Source organism: Megascapheus bottae, chromosome 32 (assembly GCF_031878675.1).
Source record: "Megascapheus bottae isolate mThoBot1 chromosome 32, mThoBot2.hap1, whole genome shotgun sequence".
In the NCBI taxonomy this organism is placed as follows: domain Eukaryota; kingdom Metazoa; phylum Chordata; class Mammalia; order Rodentia; family Geomyidae; genus Megascapheus; species Megascapheus bottae.
Window position 1 is genome coordinate 6,001,832 of NC_143540.1, and position 22,813 is coordinate 6,024,644.

Genomic DNA, 22,813 nt, shown 5'->3' on the forward strand with positions numbered 1-22,813 from the left:
AGCTCAGGGACAATGCCCAGGCCCAGGGTTCAAGCCCCATGACAGAAAAAAAAGAAAAGAAGAAAAAAGAGAGAAAGAGAGAGGCACTATTAATTTCAAAAACAATAGTGACCGAAAGTGGCATTGTGCCTCAAAGGCTAGGGTGGTAGCCTTGAGCTGAAGAGCTCAGGGACAACACCCAGGCCCAGAGAGTTAAAGCCCCATGACCAACAAAAACAACAACAACAGCAACAACAAAAAAAACGATAGTGTCCCTGGAAAATATTATTTGGGTCTCACCCCAGAGGCAGAAGTTCATTAAAACTCTGTCTAAACCAAAAGAAAATGGACTGTGGGGTGGATATTTGCAGCCCTCACAGGCCCATCTGTATTGACATTGCTTTATTTCTCTTTTTTAATGGGATAAAATCAGCTGACCCAATTTCCCCCAACGAGCCCTGCTTCTGTCCCCCTCTTCTTCCCCCTCTCCTTCCCCTTCCCCTTCCCCCTCTCTCCCTCTCCCCCTCTCCTCTCCTCTCTCTCTCCTTTCCTATTTCCTCACTTCTCTAGCCTATCTCCAAGGTTGAGCCCTCTAGTCTGTAAGGAAACATCAGAGTGTTCTTAACCCACTTTCCTCTCCTACACAGATTCACAAGATGCATTCCTTCCTGGACTACATCATGGGTGGCTGTCAGATCCAGTTTACAGTGAGTTGTTTCAATGTTTGTTCTGGGTTGGGGAGGGGGGAAGGGCAAGGGACATGGAGATTCAAAATCCTATGAAAACCCGGGGCAAGCTTTGTTCGAGACCTATTGCTGAAATATTGTCTAGAATCACATTGGAAAATGAGTTTATACTCCCGGTGTTGTTTATTTGTTTTCTCCCCCTAGTCAGTAAGTCTAGTTTTCAACATCATTTGAGGAAATTCATGTTTCAGCCACAGCTGGCCCTCCCCAAGGCTTCCTCTTCCTCCAGTAACACTGCCAGGCTTGGTGCCATGTATATATTTCCAGTTCCCATCACTAGGTGAGAAGGATGGGCAAGAAGTGAGCCACACTAGTAGATTCTGCCGAACTAAAGGTCTACATCTTGGTTGTGTTCATGTGAACAAATTCAGTGCATGCAATTAGTTTATCATAATGTGAATTCCAAAGATGGGAAAACCAGACTGGGTACCTAGTCTTAGTTGGACTGGGTCTTTCTAAGGTTCTCAGATAGGTCAAGTTTGTACATCTGTGTCTGCCTTGGAACCATTGGTTTTCACTTGTTTGTTTGTTTGTTTGTTTTTTCAGTCCTGGGCCTTGAAGTAAGGGCCTGGGCGCTCTTCATGAGCTTCTGTTGTGCTCAAAGCTAGCACTCTACCACTTGAACCACAGCTCCACTTCTGGCTCTTTCTGTGTATGTGGTACTGAGGAATTGAACCCAGGGTTTCATGCATGCTAGGCAAGTACTCTACCACTAGACCACACTCCCAGCCTTTCACTCATTTAATATTCAGAATCTCCCTAGATTTAGGGCTCATTATAACCTCCAGAAAGAAAATCCCCAGATGGTATTTTTTAATGTGCTAAAAACCCATAGGAAAAACAACATGGGCATACCCAAGAGGTACAGTATCTATTTGTTTCTCATCTTAGAGAAGTGTAATCACGAAGCTCAGCCCTTGTGCATTCCCTAGGACACCTTAGTCACAGGAGGAAAGCATAGAAAATGGGTTATATTTTGTTGTTGTTATTGTTTCAATTTGGATCCAAAATAGACAGAACCAACTTCTGCCTGGGACCAGAGATGGGAGATTCCCCAAAGATTAATAAAATTGGCAGCTCCACAGGGGATGAGACAGATGATCGCGAGATTGATAGGCCAGCTTCTCCCAGCTCTTAATCTCCCTGCTCTAAACTCAGAGCAGTGTTCACTTACCCTTGAATATTTACAGAAGTCGAATAATCACTTAAAGAAAAAAATTGGTCCTGGGCCCTGTCCCTGCACTCCATTTGGTCAAGGCTAGCACTCTACCTCTACCACTTGAGCCACAGCTCCACTACTGGCTTTGTTCTGTGGTTCATTGGAGATAAAAGTCTCATGGACTTTCCTGCCTGAGCTGGCTTGGATCCATGATCCTCACATCTCAGCCTCCTGAGTAGCTCAGATGACAGGCAAGTGAGCCACCAGCGTCTGGATATTTAATCACCTTCCTTTAATCGCCTACCTTTCTCTAATGATACACACTGGTTTCATACAGAAGATAACAAGCCTGTTTTATCTGCTCTCCCCACACACATACCCCAGCTGTCCGCCGAGTTGATTCCCCTTTGGGATCCAGTCTCATGGAAGTAAGAAAGCAAGCAATGTCATAAAGGAGAACAACTGGAAATCGCTTCCCAGGAAACTATTTATAGGTACCTCTCCTCCCCCCAACTTGCCCCCACCACCGAGGGAAAGCTGTATTGATTTCCGTTTGTTTTAGATTCTGTAGATCCTGATGCTCTTGAACAACTCTTTTATTCAACCTTCAAGGGTTTGCTTTGCCCTTGGAGTTATGCTACAAAGAATCAGCTCCCCATTTTCTCCCTCTCAAAAAAAAAAAAAAAAAAGTGTGCCCCCAAAGGGTTCTTAGCTGAGGGCCTTGAGTCCTCTAATGCCTGCAGCCTGCCTTGTTCTTCTCTCCTGACCTTCTCCACTTGATACGGTGCCACCAACTACAGTGTGGGTCTCCATTTCTAATGCCCTCTAATAACTGTAAGGGTCACCAAAAGGAGACCAACCAGACAGTTCAGGCAGAAAAGAGTTTATTGTCGGGGAGGGGAGAGCAAACTGCCAGCCCCCACAAGATGGAGGCTTACAGCGAAAGAGAAGAGACCAAGAGCAAGTGGGGACTGGGGGTGGGGACCAAGGGAAAGGTGGGAGGCAGAACCACAGTGGAGGCAGAAGTGACCTCAGACACTGGAGAACCTCTCCGGGTCCAAAGGAGGCATGATCGAGGTGGTTCAGGAAGTGACCTCAGCAGATGAGGAAGTGACCTCACAGCCTAGGGTCCTTTGCTGACTCCCAGTCCGGTGGTTGACAGTCAGGTGATTTCTGGTATCAGGAAGGTGATTTCAGGTAAGGCTATCATCTTTTTTTTTTTTTTTTTTTTTGCCAGTCCTGGGCTTGAGCTCAGGGCCTGAGCACTGTCCTTGGACTTTCTCAAGGCTAGAGCTCTACCACTTGAGCCTCAGCACCACTTCTGGCTTTTTTCTATGTATGTGGAATCGAACCCGGGTTTTCGTGCATGCTAGGCAAGCACTTTAACCACTAGGCCAAACTCCTGGGCCCTAAGGCTTATTGCTGAAGCATTACCATGTAATACCTTTTTAAGTACCATAATGCAAAGGGTGAATTTTTTTTAATTAACTTACAACTGGTCGATCTTGGCTCATCCCAGGTACTCAGGAAGCTGCAATGTGAAAAATCACAGTTCAAAGCCAGCCTGAGCAGGAAAAGTCTGTGGCACTCATCTCCAATGAACCACCAGAAAACCAGAAGTGGTGCTATGGCTCAAAGTGGTAGAGTGCTAACCTGGAGCAAAAAGAGCTTAGGGACTGTGCTCAGGCCCTGAGTTCAAGCCCCATAACTAGCCAATAATAATAATAATAATAATAATAATAAATTTAGTCTGAGAATATTTATTTTCTATCCAATAATTTTATTATGGCATATAGCAACATGTAATGGAAGTGGAAAGAGAGATGAGAAGTGAGGAAATAAGATTCCTTGGCATGGAGAGGGAAAGAAGAAGAGGAGGAAAGAGTTCTGTTTTTTTTTTTTTTACAGGAACTTCACCTCAGAGCCTTCCTGAGGCAAGAATTCCCACTGGCATCTAACAGGATGCGGGGATTCTGGGCAAACTCAGTAGCTTTGACCAAGATATGCTTCTATCTCCTTGAAGATCTTCAATTAACCATCAAAAAGCTAGAAAGGGGAGCGATGGCTCAAATGGTAGAGTGCCAGCTTTGAACAACAACAATGACAAAGGAGAGCATGAGATCATGCATCCAAGCTCAAGTGCTGACAATAAATAAATAAGTAAGAAAGAAAAGAAAAAAGCAAGCAAACGAGATTGACAAGAAAAGGCAAGAGGCAGTAAAGGAGGATAGTGGTGTGAGGGTTCAGTGGAGAGGATCGGGCTAGAACCCAGCCATCAGCAAAAAAGAGGAGATTCAGGGTATTACCAGGGAGTGCTGGGTCAATAATTTCTCATTCTTTTTTTGGTCACCTGGATACTTGAGAACTTGATACACAATCCGCATCCTCCACATCCTAGAAAATGCCCATACACGCAGGTTTGGGTGGAAGGAAGTCAAGGGCACCCCTTGAGGACAAGCTTTGTACCTCTGACGAAGCCTGGAGTCACAACAGCTGCAGACAGTCTTGGAGGAGGTGAGAGGAGGAGAGAGGAGACTGGAGTTTGACATATGGCACAGCAGCCAGAAAATAAAACCATATACTAGGATTTCGCACACCGACAGAATCATGGATAGACATCACTAAAGAGACAGACTCCATAAGGTGTCTTGGGAAGAAGACAGTAGAAGAATGAAAGGGTTCCTTCAAAAGTTATTACTTTTTTAAAGATCTTACCTCCCACCCTACCCCCAGCTCTGAAAAATAAAATGTTCATGGTCACATTTTTTTTTCAGAGACAGCCACTGAAATACCCAACAATAAAAATAATGACTGTGCAAATTATAGAACTGCCTCTAAGTGGACTATGATAAAGCCATTTTTATTATGTATTTATCTGTGTGTGTGTACATGTGTGTGCATGCCTGCTGGTATTGAGGCTTGAACTCAGGGCCTGGGTTCTATCCCTTAGCTGTATCTTTTTTTTTATTTTTTTCCCCAGTCCTGGGGCTTGAATACAGGTCCTGGGCACTGTCCCTGAGCTTCTTTTGCTCCACTGCCAGCCTTTTCTGTGTATGTGGTACTGAGGAATTGAACCCAGGGCTTCAGGCATGTTAGTTAAGCACTCTACCACAAAGCCACATCCCCAGCCCAACAGAAGATTTAGGAAGAATTTAGCTGCTGGTTCAAGAAATGACCCAGAGTTAACATTAACTCCTCTAACCAAGACTGATTGGGTACTAAACCTATTTTAAAGGCTTTCTTGGGATGTGGTGTGGGAAAGGTAGAATATGGGTATTATGAGAAATGGGACAAGATGATCCATTAGTCATCCGTAAGAAGTAGAGGACTGCCATTCACTCCCAACCTTTGCTAAGAATCCAGCTCCATGCCACTGGGGCCTTGGTGACTTCTGGGAGTGCTGTGATTTATTTTATTCTTTGCGAAGTTCTGCTTCAAAAATGAGTGGTGGCTTCTCAGGCAGAAGGAGAAGCCACGGGTGCCTGTTCTCTGGTGGCCTGCTGAGAAGATTGGAGCCCGTACCAGAACCCCTGGTTCTCCTAAAATGCTTCAGAGCAGATAAACTGGAACACCAGAGGCTCTGCTGAACTCACCAGTGTTCAGGAATCCAAACTGGCATTTCCCCGCCCCCCCCCCGTGACTTTCTTGCTTTTATTTCTCAACTTAATCCCATCTTTCGCTTTGCCTCCCCATTGCTTCCTAAAATAAATCTAACCTTTCACACTCTGTTCTCTTTCCACTCATGCCAACAGTAAAGAGCAGTGAGAACCCCCCTCCCCCGCACCCCTTAAAGGATATTTGATCTCTAGCTTCAGGAGGGAGATTTTAGGAACTGCCATTAGCCAGAAAATTAGACTAGCTATGCTTTAGACTATTGCTTGCTATCTCAATAGGTGAGGAAATAGCTTTATTTATTTATTTTTAAGTCATTGAACTTATGAGAAAGGGCTAGGAAGTGAGGACCACAAGTTTATTTCCTTCTTTATCTAAATTATTATTTTGTTGGTTGGTTGGTTGGTCCTGGGGCTTGAACTCAGGGCCTAGGCACTGTCCCTGAGCTTCTTTTGCTCAAGGCTAGCACTCTCCCACTTGAGCCATGGCATTCACTTCCAGCCTTTTCTATTCATGTGGTACTGAGGAATTGAACCCAGGGCTTCATGCATTCTAGGCAAGTACTCTACCACTAGGTCACCTTCCCATTTCTTTTACTCTTGCTACCTAGTGACATTGTTGAATGATGGCTAGGTTTTTTTACTTATTATTTTTTTTGGTAGGTCACGGGGCTTGAACTCTGGTCCTGGGCATTGTCCCCGAACTCTTCAGCTCAAGGCTACTGCCCTACCCGTTGAGGATGGCTAGGTTTTTTTGACATCCATGTGCGCCTCCAATTCTGTTTGGACAAGGAAAAGGGAGGAAGGCATTGGAGGGCTGTAGAAATCACACTGCATTCGTTTCCGTTCTACTCATCGTCCTTGCGTTCTCTTGCAGGTAGCTATAGATTTCACTGCCTCCAATGGGGATCCCAGGAACAGCTGTTCCTTACATTACATCCACCCTTACCAACCCAACGAGTACCTGAAGGCCTTGGTGGCCGTGGGAGAGATTTGCCAAGATTATGACAGGTAAGAGACTTCATGCTGGCAGCTGGAGCTTTTTTGTCTCTCCAAAGAGGTCAGATGGTCTTTGCTTGATCCTTGGCAAATGAGTGAGAGGTGTGTGTGTGTGTGTGTGTGTGTGTACATATGCATGTGTAACTGGAAATTGAGAAGAGTGGGACTTAAGTCTAACAAGTCCTGTGTAGAGGCTCCATAAATAACAGAAATACATCTTTCGCTATTTTCAGACCTTGCGTAACGGCATTTAGGCCATGTGTACTTTGGTCATCCAAACACAGTCTCACCTCCGTTCTTCCCTCTCGCAGTTGATTGGACAGAGCACTGGCTAGCAATTTGTTTCATTCTGAGAAGGCTTAAAACATGTTACCCTTGCTACTAATTCACAGCTCATTCCTGGACTACCATCGTTGCAGACCTACTAAATTTGCATTTTTCATAAGATTTCCCATTAACTTGTTGGTACTTTGAAGTTTTAGAAGCACGAGTTTGTGTCTAGTCTGACATGAACTTGGAATATATTTTTTTAACTGGGGCTTGAACTCAGGACCTGGGTGTTATCCTTTAGTTTTTTCCCTCAAGGCTGATCCTTTACCACTTGAGCCACAGCTCCGCTTTCTGGCTATTGGATGGTTATTTGACAATATGACTCATGGCCTTTCCTGCTCAGGCTGATTTTGAACTGTGTTCCTCAGACCTCACTCTCCTGACTAATTAGGATTACAGATGGGGGCCACTGGCACCCCGCTTATTTTTAAATGGCAGGATAGTATAAAGTGAAATCATTTGTACACTATCACATAGCCAGAGTCAGAATTTGAACTCAGATCTATATCACCCCATAAACTAAGTCACTGTGTAAACTAGGCATAATCCTAGCTACTCAGGAGGCTGAGATCTGAGGATCGAGGTTCAAAGACAGCCCAGGCACTAAAAAAACATGAGACTCTTATCTCCAATTAATCACTAGAAAACGGGAAGTGGGACTGTGACTCAAGGGGTAGGGCGGTAGCCTTGAGCTGAAGAGCTCAGGGCCAGTACCCAGGCCCAGAGCTCATGCCCCATGACCCACAAAAAAAAAGTAAAGTCACTGTTTTCACTAGCCTTACTGTGTGTCTGCATAGTACACATTTAGTGGCCATGTGGATATGTGTGTTTGCATAGAGATGAGTTCAAGATTAGATCAGTGTAGGAACCAGGAATATGGCCTAGTGGTAGAGTGCTTGCATGTATGATGCCCTGGGTTCAATTCCTCAGTTCCACATACACAGGAAAAGCCAGAAGTGGTGCTATAGCTCAAATGGTAGAGCACTAGCATTGAGCAAAAGAAGCTCAGGGACAGTGCCTAGGCCTGAGTTCGAGCTCCAAGATTGGCAAAAAAAAAAAAAGGTCTTTTTAAGAAAAGAAAAAAGTTTAGATCAGTACTGGCTATTGGCTGAGACTGGCTTTGAACCATGACCCTCAGATCTCAGCTCCCTGCATAGCTGAGCTGCTAGCCCCCTGTTCAGTCCTGAGTTCTTAAGACTTTTGACCCTCTCTGTTTTCCCTGTGTGCTTAGCCTTACCTTTTCTTACTTCCCAAATAAAATCTTTCTGCCAGGTTTTGTTTTTATCAAGGAGAATAGAGGTTAGTCTATTGTGCTTAGGTTTGGACTTTTTTTTTTTTTTTAGCATTTTTTAAGTGAGAAGCTTTGTGGTAGTAAACTTCAGAGAATTTATCTGTCCTGGCTTACTAATTATTCCCCATGTAGGTAAAGCATATTCTCTTACCTTGCTACTCTTAAAACTCAATTACATAACAGTATGCATGTACCATGCTCAACAAACTTCACATCCCCAAAGGAGACTTAAGATATATGAAAGGAATATTATGAAGGCTGACATGCTGGATGAGTGATTAGAAATGCATAGAATTTTACATCCACCCCCTCCTGAACTCATCTAAGAAAAAAAATCGAAATGGTGCGAAGCTTCCTGAATTCCTTGGCTGTAACTTCTAAGCAGAGTTTGAAGAAGCAAGACCCTCCCCTACCAAAGAAAGACTCGCAGACGCGGTGGAAAATTACCACCCGAGACTCACCAGCCTTGATTTTGGTAGGCAGGAATTACTGGGGCAAAGTATTTCACCATTTCCAAGATCCTGAAGCCTATTTTTTTTCCCTCAGAGCTTTGGATAATCCTCTATAAGCTGTTGTGAGTCTCTTATTTATCAGCAGTAATATTTCCTCTGATACAAGCTCGATGCAATGTGCCATGGAGCCTAGAATGACACAGCAAAAAGAGAAAGAGTTACTGGTGATGTTCTAGAGAATTTAGACTTGGCTTTCTGCGTGGGAGGGGAGTGTGTATGTGTGTGTGTGTCTGTGTCTGTGTGTGTGTCTGTGTCCTAGGCCTTGATCTCAGGGCCTGGGCACTGTCCTTTAGCTTTTGTGCTCATGGATAGCACTCTACCACTTGAATCATAGTTCTACTTCCAGTGTTTTTTGCCAATTAATTGGAGATTAGAGTCTTAGAGATTTTCCTGCCCCAACTACCTTCAAACTGTGATCCTTAGATCTCAGCCTTCTAGTAGCTAAAGACTTGATTTTAAAGAAGTCTAGCTTTTCTGTATCTCTAAGCCCAGATTTGTCAACGTGGCTGTGTTTTGGTAAGATTTTGTCAACACCACCATAGGTCTCGAATGACTTCTCAGGCGATGAGGAGATGATGGGTGAGAATCTGGCTTTGCTACTTGGATTTTGTCAATGTCAGGCAGATGAGGGCAGTTTTCTTCCTCAGGGATAAATGTCCTCATTCAGAAATGAGTCCTAAATCTGAATTTATTTTCATCCTTGACTAACTCAGAGACTAGAGAAATAGAAAGAATTCTTCCAGGAACAAATCACAGTTGTGTTATGAACCAGAAAAGTGAAATAAAAGTTAGTTGGGTAAGAAAGATATGCCTTTAGCCAACATCAGTATTCATACCGCCTTGAGAGCACAAAATCTTAAGGTGGGCTGTATTTGTTGCCTGGTTAAGTTGGTCATGGGGTGGGGACAGGGGAGGAGAGGGGAGTCTAGTTACTGGAATTGCCAATAGGAAATAATATTTAATACTATATATAATTATGAGCTTCTTTCAGAGGAAGCAGGAAGGTAAGAATAGGATAAAATAAGGGTGTATTAAAATTCCAAGGCCCTAGGCTGGGAGTTTGGCCTAGTGGTAGAGTGCTTGCCTAGCATGCACGAAGACCGGGGTTCAATTCCTCGGTACCACATACATAGAAAAAAAACTGAAAGTGGTGCTGAGGCTCAAGTGGTAGAGCTCTATCCTTGAGAAAGTGCAAGGACAGTGCTCAGGCCCTGAGCTCAAGCCCAGGACTGGCCAAAAAAAAAATTCGAGGGCCCTTCTATTATCTGTTATAAAAACCTGCATGTCTAATTAAAAGAAGATGTGCTAACGTGACTGTAATGAACTCAGAAGATTACCACACCCCATTACCACCATTAAGAAGTGTGAACCAGCATTTGGCATTACCACATTAGTACTAGCAAAGATATGCTGGTTTGTAATCCTCTTCCTCCTTAGATGGAAAAAAAAAATGAAACCATTTTTTTAAATTTTTACTTTCAGTGACAAAATGTTCCCGGCCTTTGGGTTTGGTGCCAGGATACCCCCAGAATACACGGTAAGTGGGTAGACACGGCCTCGTTCATCTCCTTGAGACAGACAGGGTCTCACAAATACCTTGAACCTGCAAAATAAGCACAAATTTCACTACGTTCTCATTGATATCTTCATTACTGACAAGTCAAGAGGAGAAGCCAATCTTGGCGGTCAAATCAAAGACCTTCTGCTCCTAGAGCCCATCTCTCCCTGAGTGGCCCCTGGAGAAGCCATGGGTGGAGCCACGTGTCTCTGTGGCCTGTCTTCCTTCTCCTTAGCTTGGCATTCCACACTGGCCTCCCTGTCCAGCCTAGCTACAGAGGTCTAGAAGCCTCACAACAGGATAGACCTTGTACCCTGTGAGCAGTATCCAGGGCACAGAGTATATGGGACACGCCTGTTTATTAAAGAAGTTGGGGACATTCTGTAAAATGTCCCATTTCTGACTGTTCTACGAACCACTCAAAATTCTGGCAACCAACCCACTAGGCATAAAAGGTGGCCTGAACCAGGACTGGTGCTCATGCCTATAACCTTAGCTACTCGGGAGGCTGCGATCTGAGGAATTGCAGTTCAAAGCCAGCCTGAACTAGAAAGTCTATGAGACTGTAATCTCCAGTGAACCACTAGAAAACTAGAAGTAGAGTTGTGACTCAAAGGGGAAGAGCACTAGCCTTGAGCAGAGAAAGTTCAGGGAGAGTGCCCAGGTCCTGAGTTCAAGCCCTACAACTGACCAAAAAAAAGTATAATGGAATATGAGATATATTTTACCTGGATATGTGTCAAAATCATCCTGGCCTAGAGTTCTGTGTACCACATCAGAATGATCCTTAAGTGTCAACAGATTAGCCAGAGTCGTGGTAAAGATCACCAAAAGGATTGAGTTATCTTTTGTTTGTTTATTTTGCTGGTCCTGAGGCTTGAACTCAGGGCCTAGAAACTGTCCCCAAGCTTCTTTCTGCTCAAATCTAATGCTCAGCACCATGTGTGGCTTTTTTTTCCCCTGAGTAGTTGACTAAAGTTAAGTGTCTCACAGACTTCCCTGCTCAGGCTAGCTTCAAACTGCCATCTCACATCTCAGCTTGCTGAGTAGTCAGGATTACAGGCATGAGCCACTAGCGCCTGGCTTAAGTTTGTTTCAATCACCAGACCCAATAGAAATTCACCCTAATATAAACCTCTAGCTAGGGGCCAGTTCAAACTAGAAATTATTTGGCAGTGAGATATTTTTTCCTGAACATTTTTCCTTTTTTAAAAAATTTTCTCTTCCTGCTAGCATTTATCTGATTCTAGGGGGAATTAAAAAAAAAAATCTTCCTTGTCACTTTAACTACCCAGGGAGCTTAGATTTCATCCTCTATCACAAATTGATTGTGGAAGGGCTTTAAAAAATGGTTTCTGCTGCTAAATACAGAACAAGAGTAACAGCACCCATTTGTAACCCCTAACCCCCGCTCCCAGCACCTCTCCACTGGATTCAAGTTGTAATTCTCCTTTTTTTTTTTTTAATGTTAATTGATATCTAGGTTTCTCATGACTTTGCAATCAACTTTAATGAAGACAATCCTGAATGTGCAGGTAAAGCAAAGCCTTACACTTTGTCATTCCCTAAATCTTCCCATTTCTTCTTGGCCCATCTGTGTTTCTCATCACTTTATTACAGCATCACAGTATCACTTATGATGGGTCCCAGCAGAGCTGTGGGTTTTCTAGATCAAACACACCCTGCTACTACCCCGACCCCAAATAACAAGAGTAGAAGAATGACAGCTGGGAAAAGATTGAAGTTTCCAGCAAGACTATCTTGGTTTAGTCTTGGATTCCTTTCGTAAGGAAGAAGAGGAAGAATTTCAACTGATGGACAAAGAGGTCTTGTCCATCTTCGTGCATTCTAAGTTTTCATCATATATATATATATATTCACTATAAGTTCTTCTCTTGCAGGTGTAGGGAGAGGCAGGAAATGTGGAAATCACTCTCAACATGTTGGCAAAAGACAGGGATTTGTGTGTGTGTGTGTGTGTGTGCGCGCGCGTGCGCGCACGTGCATGCGTGTGCATGTATGCATGCACACATCCTTGAGCTTGAATTTATGGACCGGGTGTTGTCCCTGAGCTTTTATGCACAAGGCTACTGTTCTGCCGCTTGCACCATAGCTTCATTTCATGCTTTTTGGTGGTTAATTGGGGATAAGAGTCTCACAGAAGTTGAGACTCACCCGTCATCCTAGCTACTCAAGAGGCTGAGATCTGAGGATTGGGATTCGAAGCCAGCTGGGGCAGGAAAGTCCACAAGCCTCTCATCTCCAATAAACCACCAGAAAACCAGAAGAAAACCAGAAGTGGCACTGTGGCTCAAGTGGTTGAGCTGAAGAGCTTAGGGACAGTGCCCAGGTCCAGAGTTAAAGCCCCCATGACCAACAAAGGAAGCAAGGAAGGAAGGAAGGAAGGAAGGAAGGAAGGAAGGAAGGAAGGAAGGAAGGAAGGAGGAAATGCCCTAACTCTCAAATAAATAAATAAAACCCAGAGGACTCTTTGGAGAATGGTGTGTGTGTGTGTTGGATCATACTTATATGTGAAGGGACCGTGGAACTCACTGATCTTTGTCCTTCCCGCCTCAGGGATTCAGGGAGTTGTGGAAGCATATCAGAGCTGTCTGCCGAAGCTCCAGCTGTACGGGCCCACCAACATTGCACCCATCATTCAGAAAGTAGCCAAGTCCGCCTCGGAAGAGACCAACACCAAGGAGGCGTCGGTAAGGGCAGGGTCATGAGTCAGTGGGAGCTGGGTGCTTCCCTTTCCCTCAGATGGATCCTGGCCCTGTCTACCCATTCCAGTCCCACAACAAAGCCCAGCGTTTCTGCCCACGTGAGTTTGTGAATTTAGACAAGCTGTTTCACCTGGCCCTATCTTCAATTTTATCATTCCCCCCCAAAAAAAAGAGATGCTCAGAGCCACCTCTGCTGGGATGTGAGCCCTAGAGGTGACACATGGCAAATGGCAGCCACATTGCTTCAGGACAGGAAACACCAGACAGAGGAAGGTACACTGTTCAGGGAACTACCTCATGCCCATTTTCTTGTCCCAGTGAAGAAGAAAGAAAAATGAAAAGACCTAAGAGACAGGGAGCGTGGCCTAGAGGTACAGCGCTTGCCTAGCATGCACGAAGCCCTGGGTTCGAGCCCTCGGTATCACATGCACAGAAAAAGCCAGGAGTGGTGCTGTGGCTCCAATGGTAGAGCACTAGCCTGGAGAAAGCTCAAGGACAGTGCCCAGGTCCTGAGTTCAAGCCCCAAGACGGGCAGAAAAATAAATCCAAAACTAAGCTAGCATTCCAATGCACCCCCAAAGTCCACATGGAAGTAACCTGCCTCAGAAATAAAAGTACTTCCTGGTGATAAAATACAGGCAATATGAAACATCACACAAAATATGTTTCACACTTTTTGGTCTTTTTGCTCTACAACTTGAGCCATAGCACCACTTCTAGTTTTCTGGTGGTTCATGGAGATAAGAGTCTCTTAGACTTTCCTCGCCAGGCTGGCTTCAAGCCATGATCCTCAGATCTCAGCCTTCTAAGTAGGTAGGATTACAGGCATGAACCATGAGTGCCCAACTTCATGCTTTATTTTTATGAGGGGACGCACACACACACACACATGCACACACACACACACACAAAGACTATAAGACAGGGAAAAACATGAGTCTTGGCCTCCTATTTTAGACATAGCCAGTTGTGTACGGTTGGCTCACTCCAGTAATCCTAGCTCTTCAGGAAACTGAAATTGGAGAATCCCATTTTACAGTCAAGCCAGGCAGTCACATCTGTGAGACTCTTATCTCCCAATACCAGCAAATAAACTGGAACTGGAGATATGGCTCAAGTGGTAGAGCATTAGCCTTCAGTGAAAAAAATAAGCAAGCACAAGCTCAGAGTTCAAACCCCAGCATACACACACACACCAAACTTGATTGCTATCATTTTTCTATATAGTTTTGTAGTGATATTGGTATTTTTTTAGCTTCATGACTTCCTTTTTCATATTGGGCAGAATGTTACTGATGCCTGAAATTGTCTATTTCATTTGATCCTGGATGCCAAAATGCTACATTAAAAAAAATAGTCCTCTAGTGCCACATCTCCTCATGCTGTACATATGTGCATATAAAGTCATTTGATCAAATTCATTCTATCTATATTAATCTTTCTTCATCCCCTTTCTTTTCCCTTTACTGAATTTTTAAGTTTTTCACAGATTTCATTATGCTCTTTTCACACACAGATAATGTGTTTTGACTAGATAATATTTTAATTTCAGTAGTAGCTATATTTTCTTTTTAAAGCTAAAAGAAGCCAGGAAGTCCATTTTAATAGTATGTCCTACTTAAAACCCAGAATAGCCGGCTTAGCATCTATTCCATGTGAATGTATTAATGAGGTATTTTCTGTCCTTTTTAATTTAAATTGAGACTTTAAAAACCTGTGTGTATGTTGTATATTCAAAGCACCTCGATATGGGTGATGTGTTGTTATAAATACATGATCTCAATTTAGACACTGTAAATTTGATCATTGAAACTGTATCTCCACATATTTAGTTAACACTTAAGTATACTTAAAAGATGAAACGGTCAAATTCATTGAAATTCATTAGACTCAACAATAACAATCCCAGATATCTGAGAGAAATAGGTCAGGAGGATCAGAGTTCAAGGCCGTCCTCAGGCAAAAATGCCAGACCCTATCCAAAATACAAGTTAAAAGAAAAGAAGGGAGGGAGCGAGGGAGAGAGGGAGGGAGGGAGGGAGGGAGGGAGGGAGGGAGGAAGGAAGGAAGGAAGGAAGGAAGGAAGGAAGGAAGGAAGGAAGGAAAGAAAGAAAGAAAGAAAGAAAGAAAGAAAGAAAGAAAGAAAGAAAGAAAGAGGGGCCGGGAGTTTGGCCTAGTGGTTAAAGTGCTTGCCTAGCATGCATGAAGACCCGGGTTCGATTCCTCGGTACCACATACATAGAAAAAAGCCGGAAGTGGTGCTGAGGCTCAAGTGGTAGAGCTCTAGCCTTGAGAAAGTCCAAGGACAGTGCTCAGGCCCTGAGCTCAAGCCCAGGACTGGCAAAAAAAAAAAAGAAAGAAGGCAGGCAGGCACCAGTGGCTCACACCTGATCCTAGCGACTCAGGAGGCTGACATCTGAGGATTGTGGTTCAAAGCCAGACTGGACATGTAAAGTCCCCATAAGACTCTTTTTTTTTCTTTTGTTTACGGGGCTTAAACTCTAGGCCTGGGGCTGGCTTTGAACCTAGATCCTAAGATCTGCTCCTGAGTAGCTAGGATTACACACGCCAGCCATGAACCCTCATCCCCACTCAACCATTCAAACACTGGAAGTGGCGCTATGGCTCAAGTGGTAGAGCGCTAACCTTGAGCAAAGAGGCTGGAGGGGGGGGCAGCCCCAGGGCCCTGAGTTCAAGTCCCACAACCCATAAAAAAAAAAGGAAAAGAGCCGGGGCCAGGACTCAAGTGGTCAGACTACCTGCCTAGCAAGCACAAAGCCCCGAGTTCAAATCTCGGTGATGCCATTTCCCCTGGCCTCCTGTGACCCCGTTCCCCCGCCTTGATCATCACCCTAAACCCTCGGGGGCTCCCTCCGGAGATGTCCACCCTCACCTCCTTGTCCTCGCCTCTCCCCCACTGTCCCCCAGCAATACTTCATCCTGCTGATCCTGACAGACGGCGTCATCACGGACATGGCCGACACCCGGGAGGCCATCGTCCATGCCTCCCATCTGCCCATGTCAGTCATCATCGTGGGCGTGGGCAATGCCGACTTCAGTGACATGCAGATGCTGGACGGCGACGACGGCATCCTGAGGTCCCCCAAGGGGGAGCCCGTCCTTCGTGACATCGTGCAGTTTGTGCCCTTCAGGAACTTCAAACACGTACGCCTGCCTGGCCCCCACCCCCAAAGCATGCTGGCCCGTCCACCCCCCCCCAGCCTGGCCACCAGGATGTGCAGTAGCCTGCCTGCCTTGTGTCTTCTTTGTCTGTTGGTGGGGGGAGGCAGTGCCAGTCCTGGGCCTTGAACTCAGGGCCTGGGCGCTGTCCCTGAGCTTCCTTTTTGCTCAAAGCTAGCACTCTACCACCTGAGCCACAGCACTGCTTCCTTCTGGCTTATTCTGTGTATGTGGTACTGAGGAATCGAACCCAGGGCTTCATGCATGGTAGGCGAGCACTCTACCACTAGGCCACACTCCTGGCCCCATCGGGCCCCTTTTTGACAAGTCTTTCTCTCCAGGTTTATGAGTAAGCATGGCATTTTTTTCCCCCGAGGGTGGGGGAATGTCTTTTTGGCTTGTTTTGTGTTTGTTTTGTTGTGCCAGTTCTGAGGCTTACATTCAAAGTCCGGACACTGTCCCTGAGCTTGTGTGCTCAAGGCTTAGCGCTCTGCCAACTTTGCTCTTCGGCTCCATTTCTGGCTGCCCAGAAGAGTCTCATGGTCTTTCCCCATCCCAGCTGGCTTGGCGTTTGGGATCCTCAGATCTCAGCCTCCTGTGTAGCTAGGATGACAGGTGTGCGCCCTGACTCCTGGCTCAAGTGGGTTTTGCATGGGACCAGCTACTCAGCACAGAACAAGCAAGTTCATGTGATGTCTTCTTCTCCCCCCCCCCCCCGCCTCCTTCCCCCACCCCTCCAGGCATCCCCGGCTGCCCTTGCCAAGAGTGTGCTGGCAGAAGTCCCAAACCAAGTGGTGGACTATTATAATGGCAAAGGCATCAAACCAAAATGCTCGTCAGAAGTCTACGAGTCTTCCAGACCACTTGCCCCAGGAACCACTTTTACAGAGTCCTCCAACCCAGCCCAGCACCCGGCTAAGATTTAATACTTCTCCTCTACTTAAAAAAAAAAAAAAACATTAATCATTATGATTGATAATAATAATCATGCACATTTAAAAATAGCACGTTTTGGCGATTTTTACCTAACTTGATCTTTTCTGTTTGTTTGTTTCCTTTTGCATGTATAATCCAAAGGCCCTGATCAGTTCCGCCCTTGTATTGTTCAAGACGTTTTTACAGAGAAATCCGAAATACCCACCACATAAGTCTTTTCAGCATGTCGCCTTGACATTAAAAAAAAATGGCACACGTATCCGTTTTTTTATACAGGTTTGTTGAAATTTTGCTAAATTTCTTATTATCTTTACACTGTAAAGCATTTTGAAACATTTATCGAATGTTGATAGCCAAAAAAATTAATAATAATAATAATAATAAACAAACATACTTGATTTTATCTGCTAGGGGACAAAAGACTTCAAAAAAACAAGGCAGATGCATGGACTGTATTTTGCATGTTTAAAATAATAATGATAATGATATTTAACAAGAAGCAGAACAATAATAATAATAATAATAATAATAAAAACCTTACACTATTCTGGCAGTTTTTATTTCTCATTCCTCCCTGCAAAGGAAGGTTTCTCTGCTCTAAAAGTTATCCACCTAGTGATTGCCTTTTGGAAATGAATTCTGGGGCATTTTGCTCATGGGCCCTAATACTTTATACCATGCACACAAATTACCTAAGTGTTTTATTTGTAAAATAAAACAGAATTCTTTCAGAGGAATACACAATTGTTTTACAAGCATAAAAAGCACACATTGGAAAAAAATTTTGTTAGAAAGATGGCAAAATAAATCACTAGGCAAAATAAATCTGTTATTTGCTGAGGTAGGGGAACAGTACCCATCATCCAGTTAAAGACCTTGTATTATCTCCAGAGTTATAATTACAAATCTCAATCTTGCAAATACATGTCAACCAAATGTATACAACATTTTGGGAATGATGGTTTGTTTTTAAAAAGTATATGATTTGGAAAAAGTCATCAATATTTAACATGTATTGTTTTATGAATAAATTGGGTACCTACAGAATTATTTCTAAGAGTTGTGCCTTTGTTTCTTTTTCCTAGCAGGCCTAGGTTTTGTGGGGGGGGGGGAGAGTTCTTTCTGGTAATAGCTCTTTAATGGTGCCATGAGAACACAAAAGCCATTGTCTCCAACAAACAAGGAAATTGAAATATTTAGGTTCTCCCTGGGTGTTGGTAGATCATGCCTGTAATTCTAGCCACTCAGGAAATGAAGATCTGAGGATTGTAGTTCAAAGGTAGCTTAGACAAAAAGAAAAAAAAGCTGAAGTGGAGATGTGGTTCAAGTGGTAGAATGCCTTAAGTAAAAATAAGCCAAACGAAAGCACAAGGCCCTGAGTTCAAAACACCAGTACCAGCATGCATAGACAGCTAAATAATGGATAATAGATGATAAATATATTACAAATATAGATGTTAGATGGATAAATGGTAAAGAGATGGATGCTAAATATAGAGATAGATGATGGATAATATAGATACATAATAAATGGATAGCTGATAGATGGATAGATAAATGAAATATTTAGATTTTGTATGATAGAAATAACCTGGTGGCTGTTTTTAAGCAGCATATGAATGTCCCTATCTATGTATGTGGGTAGGTAAAAAAGAAGAAAAGAAAGAAAAAGCCAACGAAAAAAGAACTTCCTGCATTCGTAGCAAGGTAAACCCACAGCCTTGATGCTAAAATCCAGAGGAATTGCAAGCCCAGCCTCATGAAAAGCAATCCGAGCCCCAAATGTCAAATCCCAAGTGGACAGCCGTGTGGAATATTACAAGTCTCTCCACGGGGATCAGATTCAGCTGGGGAAAAATCACTTCATAATCTAAACTCATTCACTTAGAGTTTAATAGGAAGCAAATGAAGAGTGACATATATATATTTAACTGTAATATATATTATTTGATTTAGTGTTTTATTTTTAATATATTATCATTTATATTCAATAGAACGAGGGCACAGAAACCCCCAGTGCATTCTGTCTGTTTCTTTTGTTGTTAATATCTTTGGATTCAACTGAACATCACTGAGGGGCCATTCTGCCCACAAAACTGGCTCCCTTGTGGAAGCACATTTAACCCTTGCTGTGAGCCTCTCTCCTCAATACCAAGCAGATTGTCTGAGGATACGGTAAGCTTTTGTGTCCCTAGTGACTGGAGATTTACTTCTGTCTTTCCCAAGCCTCATTTCCCTATCTGCACAATGGATGGGGTGGTGTCTGCCTCTCAGAACTCTCCCAAAGACATCCCTATCCCTTGTGGCATCTGTAAAGTATTTAGTACCACTGGTTGTACGTGGTTGGTAGCACATTTTGTAAAGCATTTTAATGGGCAGGCATTGGTGACTCATGCCTGTCAACCTGGCTACTCAGGAAGGCTGAGATCTTAGGAGCGTGGGTCCAAACCAGCCTGGGCAGGAAAATACATGACACTCTTTTTGTTTGTTTATGGGTCATGGGGCTTGAACTCAGCCTAGGCACTGTTCCTGAGCTCTTCAGCTCAAGGCTACCACCCTACCCTTGAGCCAACCCCCATTTCCGTTTTCTAGAGGTTAACTGGGGATAAGAATCTCAGGTCCTTTTGTGCCCAGGTTGGCGTTGAACCTTGATCCTTAGATCTCAGCCTCCTGAGTAGCTAGGATTGCAGTGTGAGCCACCACACCCAGCTCCGTGAGACTCTCATCTCCAAGGAACCTGCAAAAAGCCAGAAGTAGAGTTGTGGCTCAAAGGATAGAGCGGTAGTCTTGAGCATAAAAGCTCAGGGACAATGCCCACAGCCTGAGTTCAAGCCCCAGGACTAGCATATACAGCTGCATAGTATTTAGCAGATTTCTGAAAGTTAGAAATGTAGGGGTGACAGTGGTGGCCTAAGACTTACACACACACACACACACACACACACACACACGCACGACAAAGAGAGGCAGGCCTCGAAACGAGGGGAAAATTAGAGTGGGAGAGTGTGTGAGAAGAGGCAGCATACATCGTGAGAAACTGTCAGGTTCAATGACACATATGTTTGACTTTTTTTCTTCTTTTTTGGCCAGTCCTGGGGCTTGAACTCAGAACCTGGGCACTGTCCTTGCGCCAATTTGTGTTCAAGGTTAGTGCTCTTCCACTTGAGCTACTGCACCACTTGTGACTTTTTTTTTTGCTGGAAATGAAGAGTCTCACCTACTTTCCTGCTCAGGCTAGCGTCCGTCGGCGATCCTCAGACCTCAGCCTCCCGAGGAGCTGGGATGACAGGCGTGAGCCATCAGTGCCTGGCCCTGTGTTTGACTCTTGAGAGACAGGACTATTTTTGCCAATGGAGAGACTGCTGAGACTCCAATAGGAAATAGAAAAGAAAGCCGATGAAGCCCGGTGATTCCAACCAAGAGATGTCTTACTCTGTTTCCAGATAATTGATATAATTCTGACCAGCATCAGCTCTCAGAAATGCAGGTGTGACGCTCACGGGCTCCAGCCATATGGAGTGTACTTTCTAGAGTGAAGACAACATTGACGCCTGGGTTGGCTATTCCAGCCTTTCTTTGAGGGAGAAAGAAAACGAGAGAGAAAGCTCCCCTCCCCAGGATGTTTCATGCTTAATAAAGCTGCAAAGGCATTTCTGCCTGGGTAGAAAAAAATATATTATTTTAAGCATCATCTCCTGGGCTCCTCAGTTACCAAGGGAATCCTGTCTCCGCTCAGCAGTACAGCTGGGCACGTTGCCATGACGATGGTACCGGGCCTGATTAGAGTCTAAAGAGCGCAGATGGAGGAAATACAGTCACTGCATGACCCCTGTGCGGGTTCACCACGTCCTCCCCGCTCCCCTGCATCCCCTGTCCTTTTGCAGTTTGTCCTCTCCTCCTTCTGGGCCCACCTCAGCCAGCTGTCCAGTTCTTGCCCCCCTGTTGGGGACAATCCAGGCACAGTTGGAAGGTCAGTTGCTCAGTACATGTGAAGGTAAGTTTCTCCTCTGTCTAAATATGTGTCTTCCACGCTGGATCATGTGCTCGTGTCCTTTGGGTATATATAATCTTTTTAGGCCAGCCGTTTTTGTCTGTATATGGAGGAGAAGGCAGATGATACAATCATCTCAACCCACGTGCACAGAGACAACCCCAGCTTCGTGCTGCTTCTCTTGGCCCCTAGGCTTCACTGGGCACAAATCCCGGGTGCTCTCCTCATTGTCTTTTCCCGACAGGGGCTGCCACACAACACAGAGCACGTGCTCCACACACTATGCGAGCAAGAAGGGCTCTAGAGCGGGGTGCTGCCGCTCACACCTGTAACCCCTGACACTTGGGAAGTGAAGTTGAGGATCACATCTGGAGTCTAACCAACCCCAGAGTGGAGGATTTGGCAAGACCCTCTCTCAAAAAACAAGCCAGGAATGGCGGATGCATGCCTGTAACCCAAGCGGTGGGTGTGAGCGGCAGAGAGAAGAAGATTGCAGTTTGAGACTGGCTTGGATCAAAATGTAAATAAATGTCACCTCTTAACTGAGAAACTAAGGCAAAAGGGCTGGTAGCATGGTTCAAATGGTACAGTGCTTGCCTCATATGCCTGAGGTCCTGTACCCAAACCCCAGTACCACCAATAAAAAATAAAAGTAGAACCTAGTAGCCAAATATTGACCCTTACTCAGACCTCATAAGCCAACATATCTGCACCTGTATTAAAAGGTGACTAGAACCAGGCACTGGAGCTCACACCTGTAATCCTAGCTACTGAGGAAACTGAGACCTAAAGGATCTGTGCAAGACTCCATCTCCAAAATAATCATTGTTAAAAATCCTCACTGGGTTATGGCTCAAATGGTAATCTATCATGAGTGAGAAAGACAAGTATAAAACTGCAAGCTCGAACCCAAGAACTGGTGTGGTGTGTATGTGGGGAAGGGAGAATCAGAGTTCACACTGGGCAAATTAAACCTGTAATCCTCCTTATTCAGGGTGTGGGGTCTGGAAGATTACAGTTCAGGTCAGTCGGAGGACAAGGATCATAAAATTCCACCTCAACCAATAAAGCTGGGTGTGGTAGCGCATACCTGTGCCCCTGTCTATGCAGGAAGCATAAATAGAAGGATCCCTGATCAGACCCACTCATACATAATTACAAGACATTTTCTGAATAAAAGGCTGGGGGCACAGCTCCAGTGGTAGATCTCTTGCCTAACAGGTTCAAAGCCCTGGAGTTAAACTCCAACACTGTTCACCCACCATCACACACACACGATGGAGGATGAAAAAGCGAAATTTTTAAAGCTATTTTATTTATTTATTTTTGCCAGTCCTGGGGACTGAACTCAGGGCCTGAGCATTGTCCTTGGGCTTTTTCCTCAAGGTTAGTGTTCTACCACTTGAGCCACAGAACCAGTTCTAGCCTTTTCTATGTATGTAGTACCGAGGAATGTTAGGCAAGCACTCTACTGCTAGGTCAAACTCCCGGCCCCTTAAAGCTATTTTAAAATTTCTACAAACACTCATCTGGAAAAATAAGGGTGTGGATTTTGGAGTAATAGACTGAATGTGTGCTTATAGTAGGCACACACACAGGTAGTAAGCAGGAACTAGAACCCAGGATGGGTTTGTGCTAACATTACATTAGCTATCAATTGCCTCATCACGAGTCTCCCTACAACATGAATCCTTTCTGTATCTAGAATTTGCTCCTGGTTAGGAGTCCATGAGCTGCCCAACCAGCTAATTCATTCATGCTGCCAAAAAGTCAACTCAGCCATCAACCTTGGTTC

At 44.4% G+C, this 22,813-nt stretch overlaps 1 protein-coding gene across 7 annotated transcripts in view; it reads left to right on the forward strand.

Annotated features, from left to right (window-relative positions):
• Positions 1-18,812, forward strand: part of Cpne4 (copine 4) — a 263,345-nt gene extending 244,533 nt beyond the window's left edge. For 6 of the 7 annotated variants that reach the window (XM_090323595.1, XM_090323596.1, XM_090323597.1 and 3 more), the window contains 7 exons: positions 627-686; positions 6,373-6,506; positions 10,110-10,164; positions 11,669-11,720; positions 12,763-12,896; positions 15,840-16,076; positions 16,832-17,554. In XM_090323595.1, the coding sequence (XP_090179721.1) occupies positions 627-686; positions 6,373-6,506; positions 10,110-10,164; positions 11,669-11,720; positions 12,763-12,896; positions 15,840-16,076; positions 16,832-17,017 (858 nt within the window). In that variant the 3' untranslated portion in view covers positions 17,018-17,554. Of the gene's footprint in view, positions 1-626; positions 687-6,372; positions 6,507-10,109; positions 10,165-11,668; positions 11,721-12,762; positions 12,897-15,839; positions 16,077-16,831; positions 17,555-18,672 lie in introns of those variants that run through there. The other variant, XR_016533502.1, reaches the window with a different exon arrangement.
• The last annotated feature ends 4,001 nt before the right edge of the window (positions 18,813-22,813 follow it).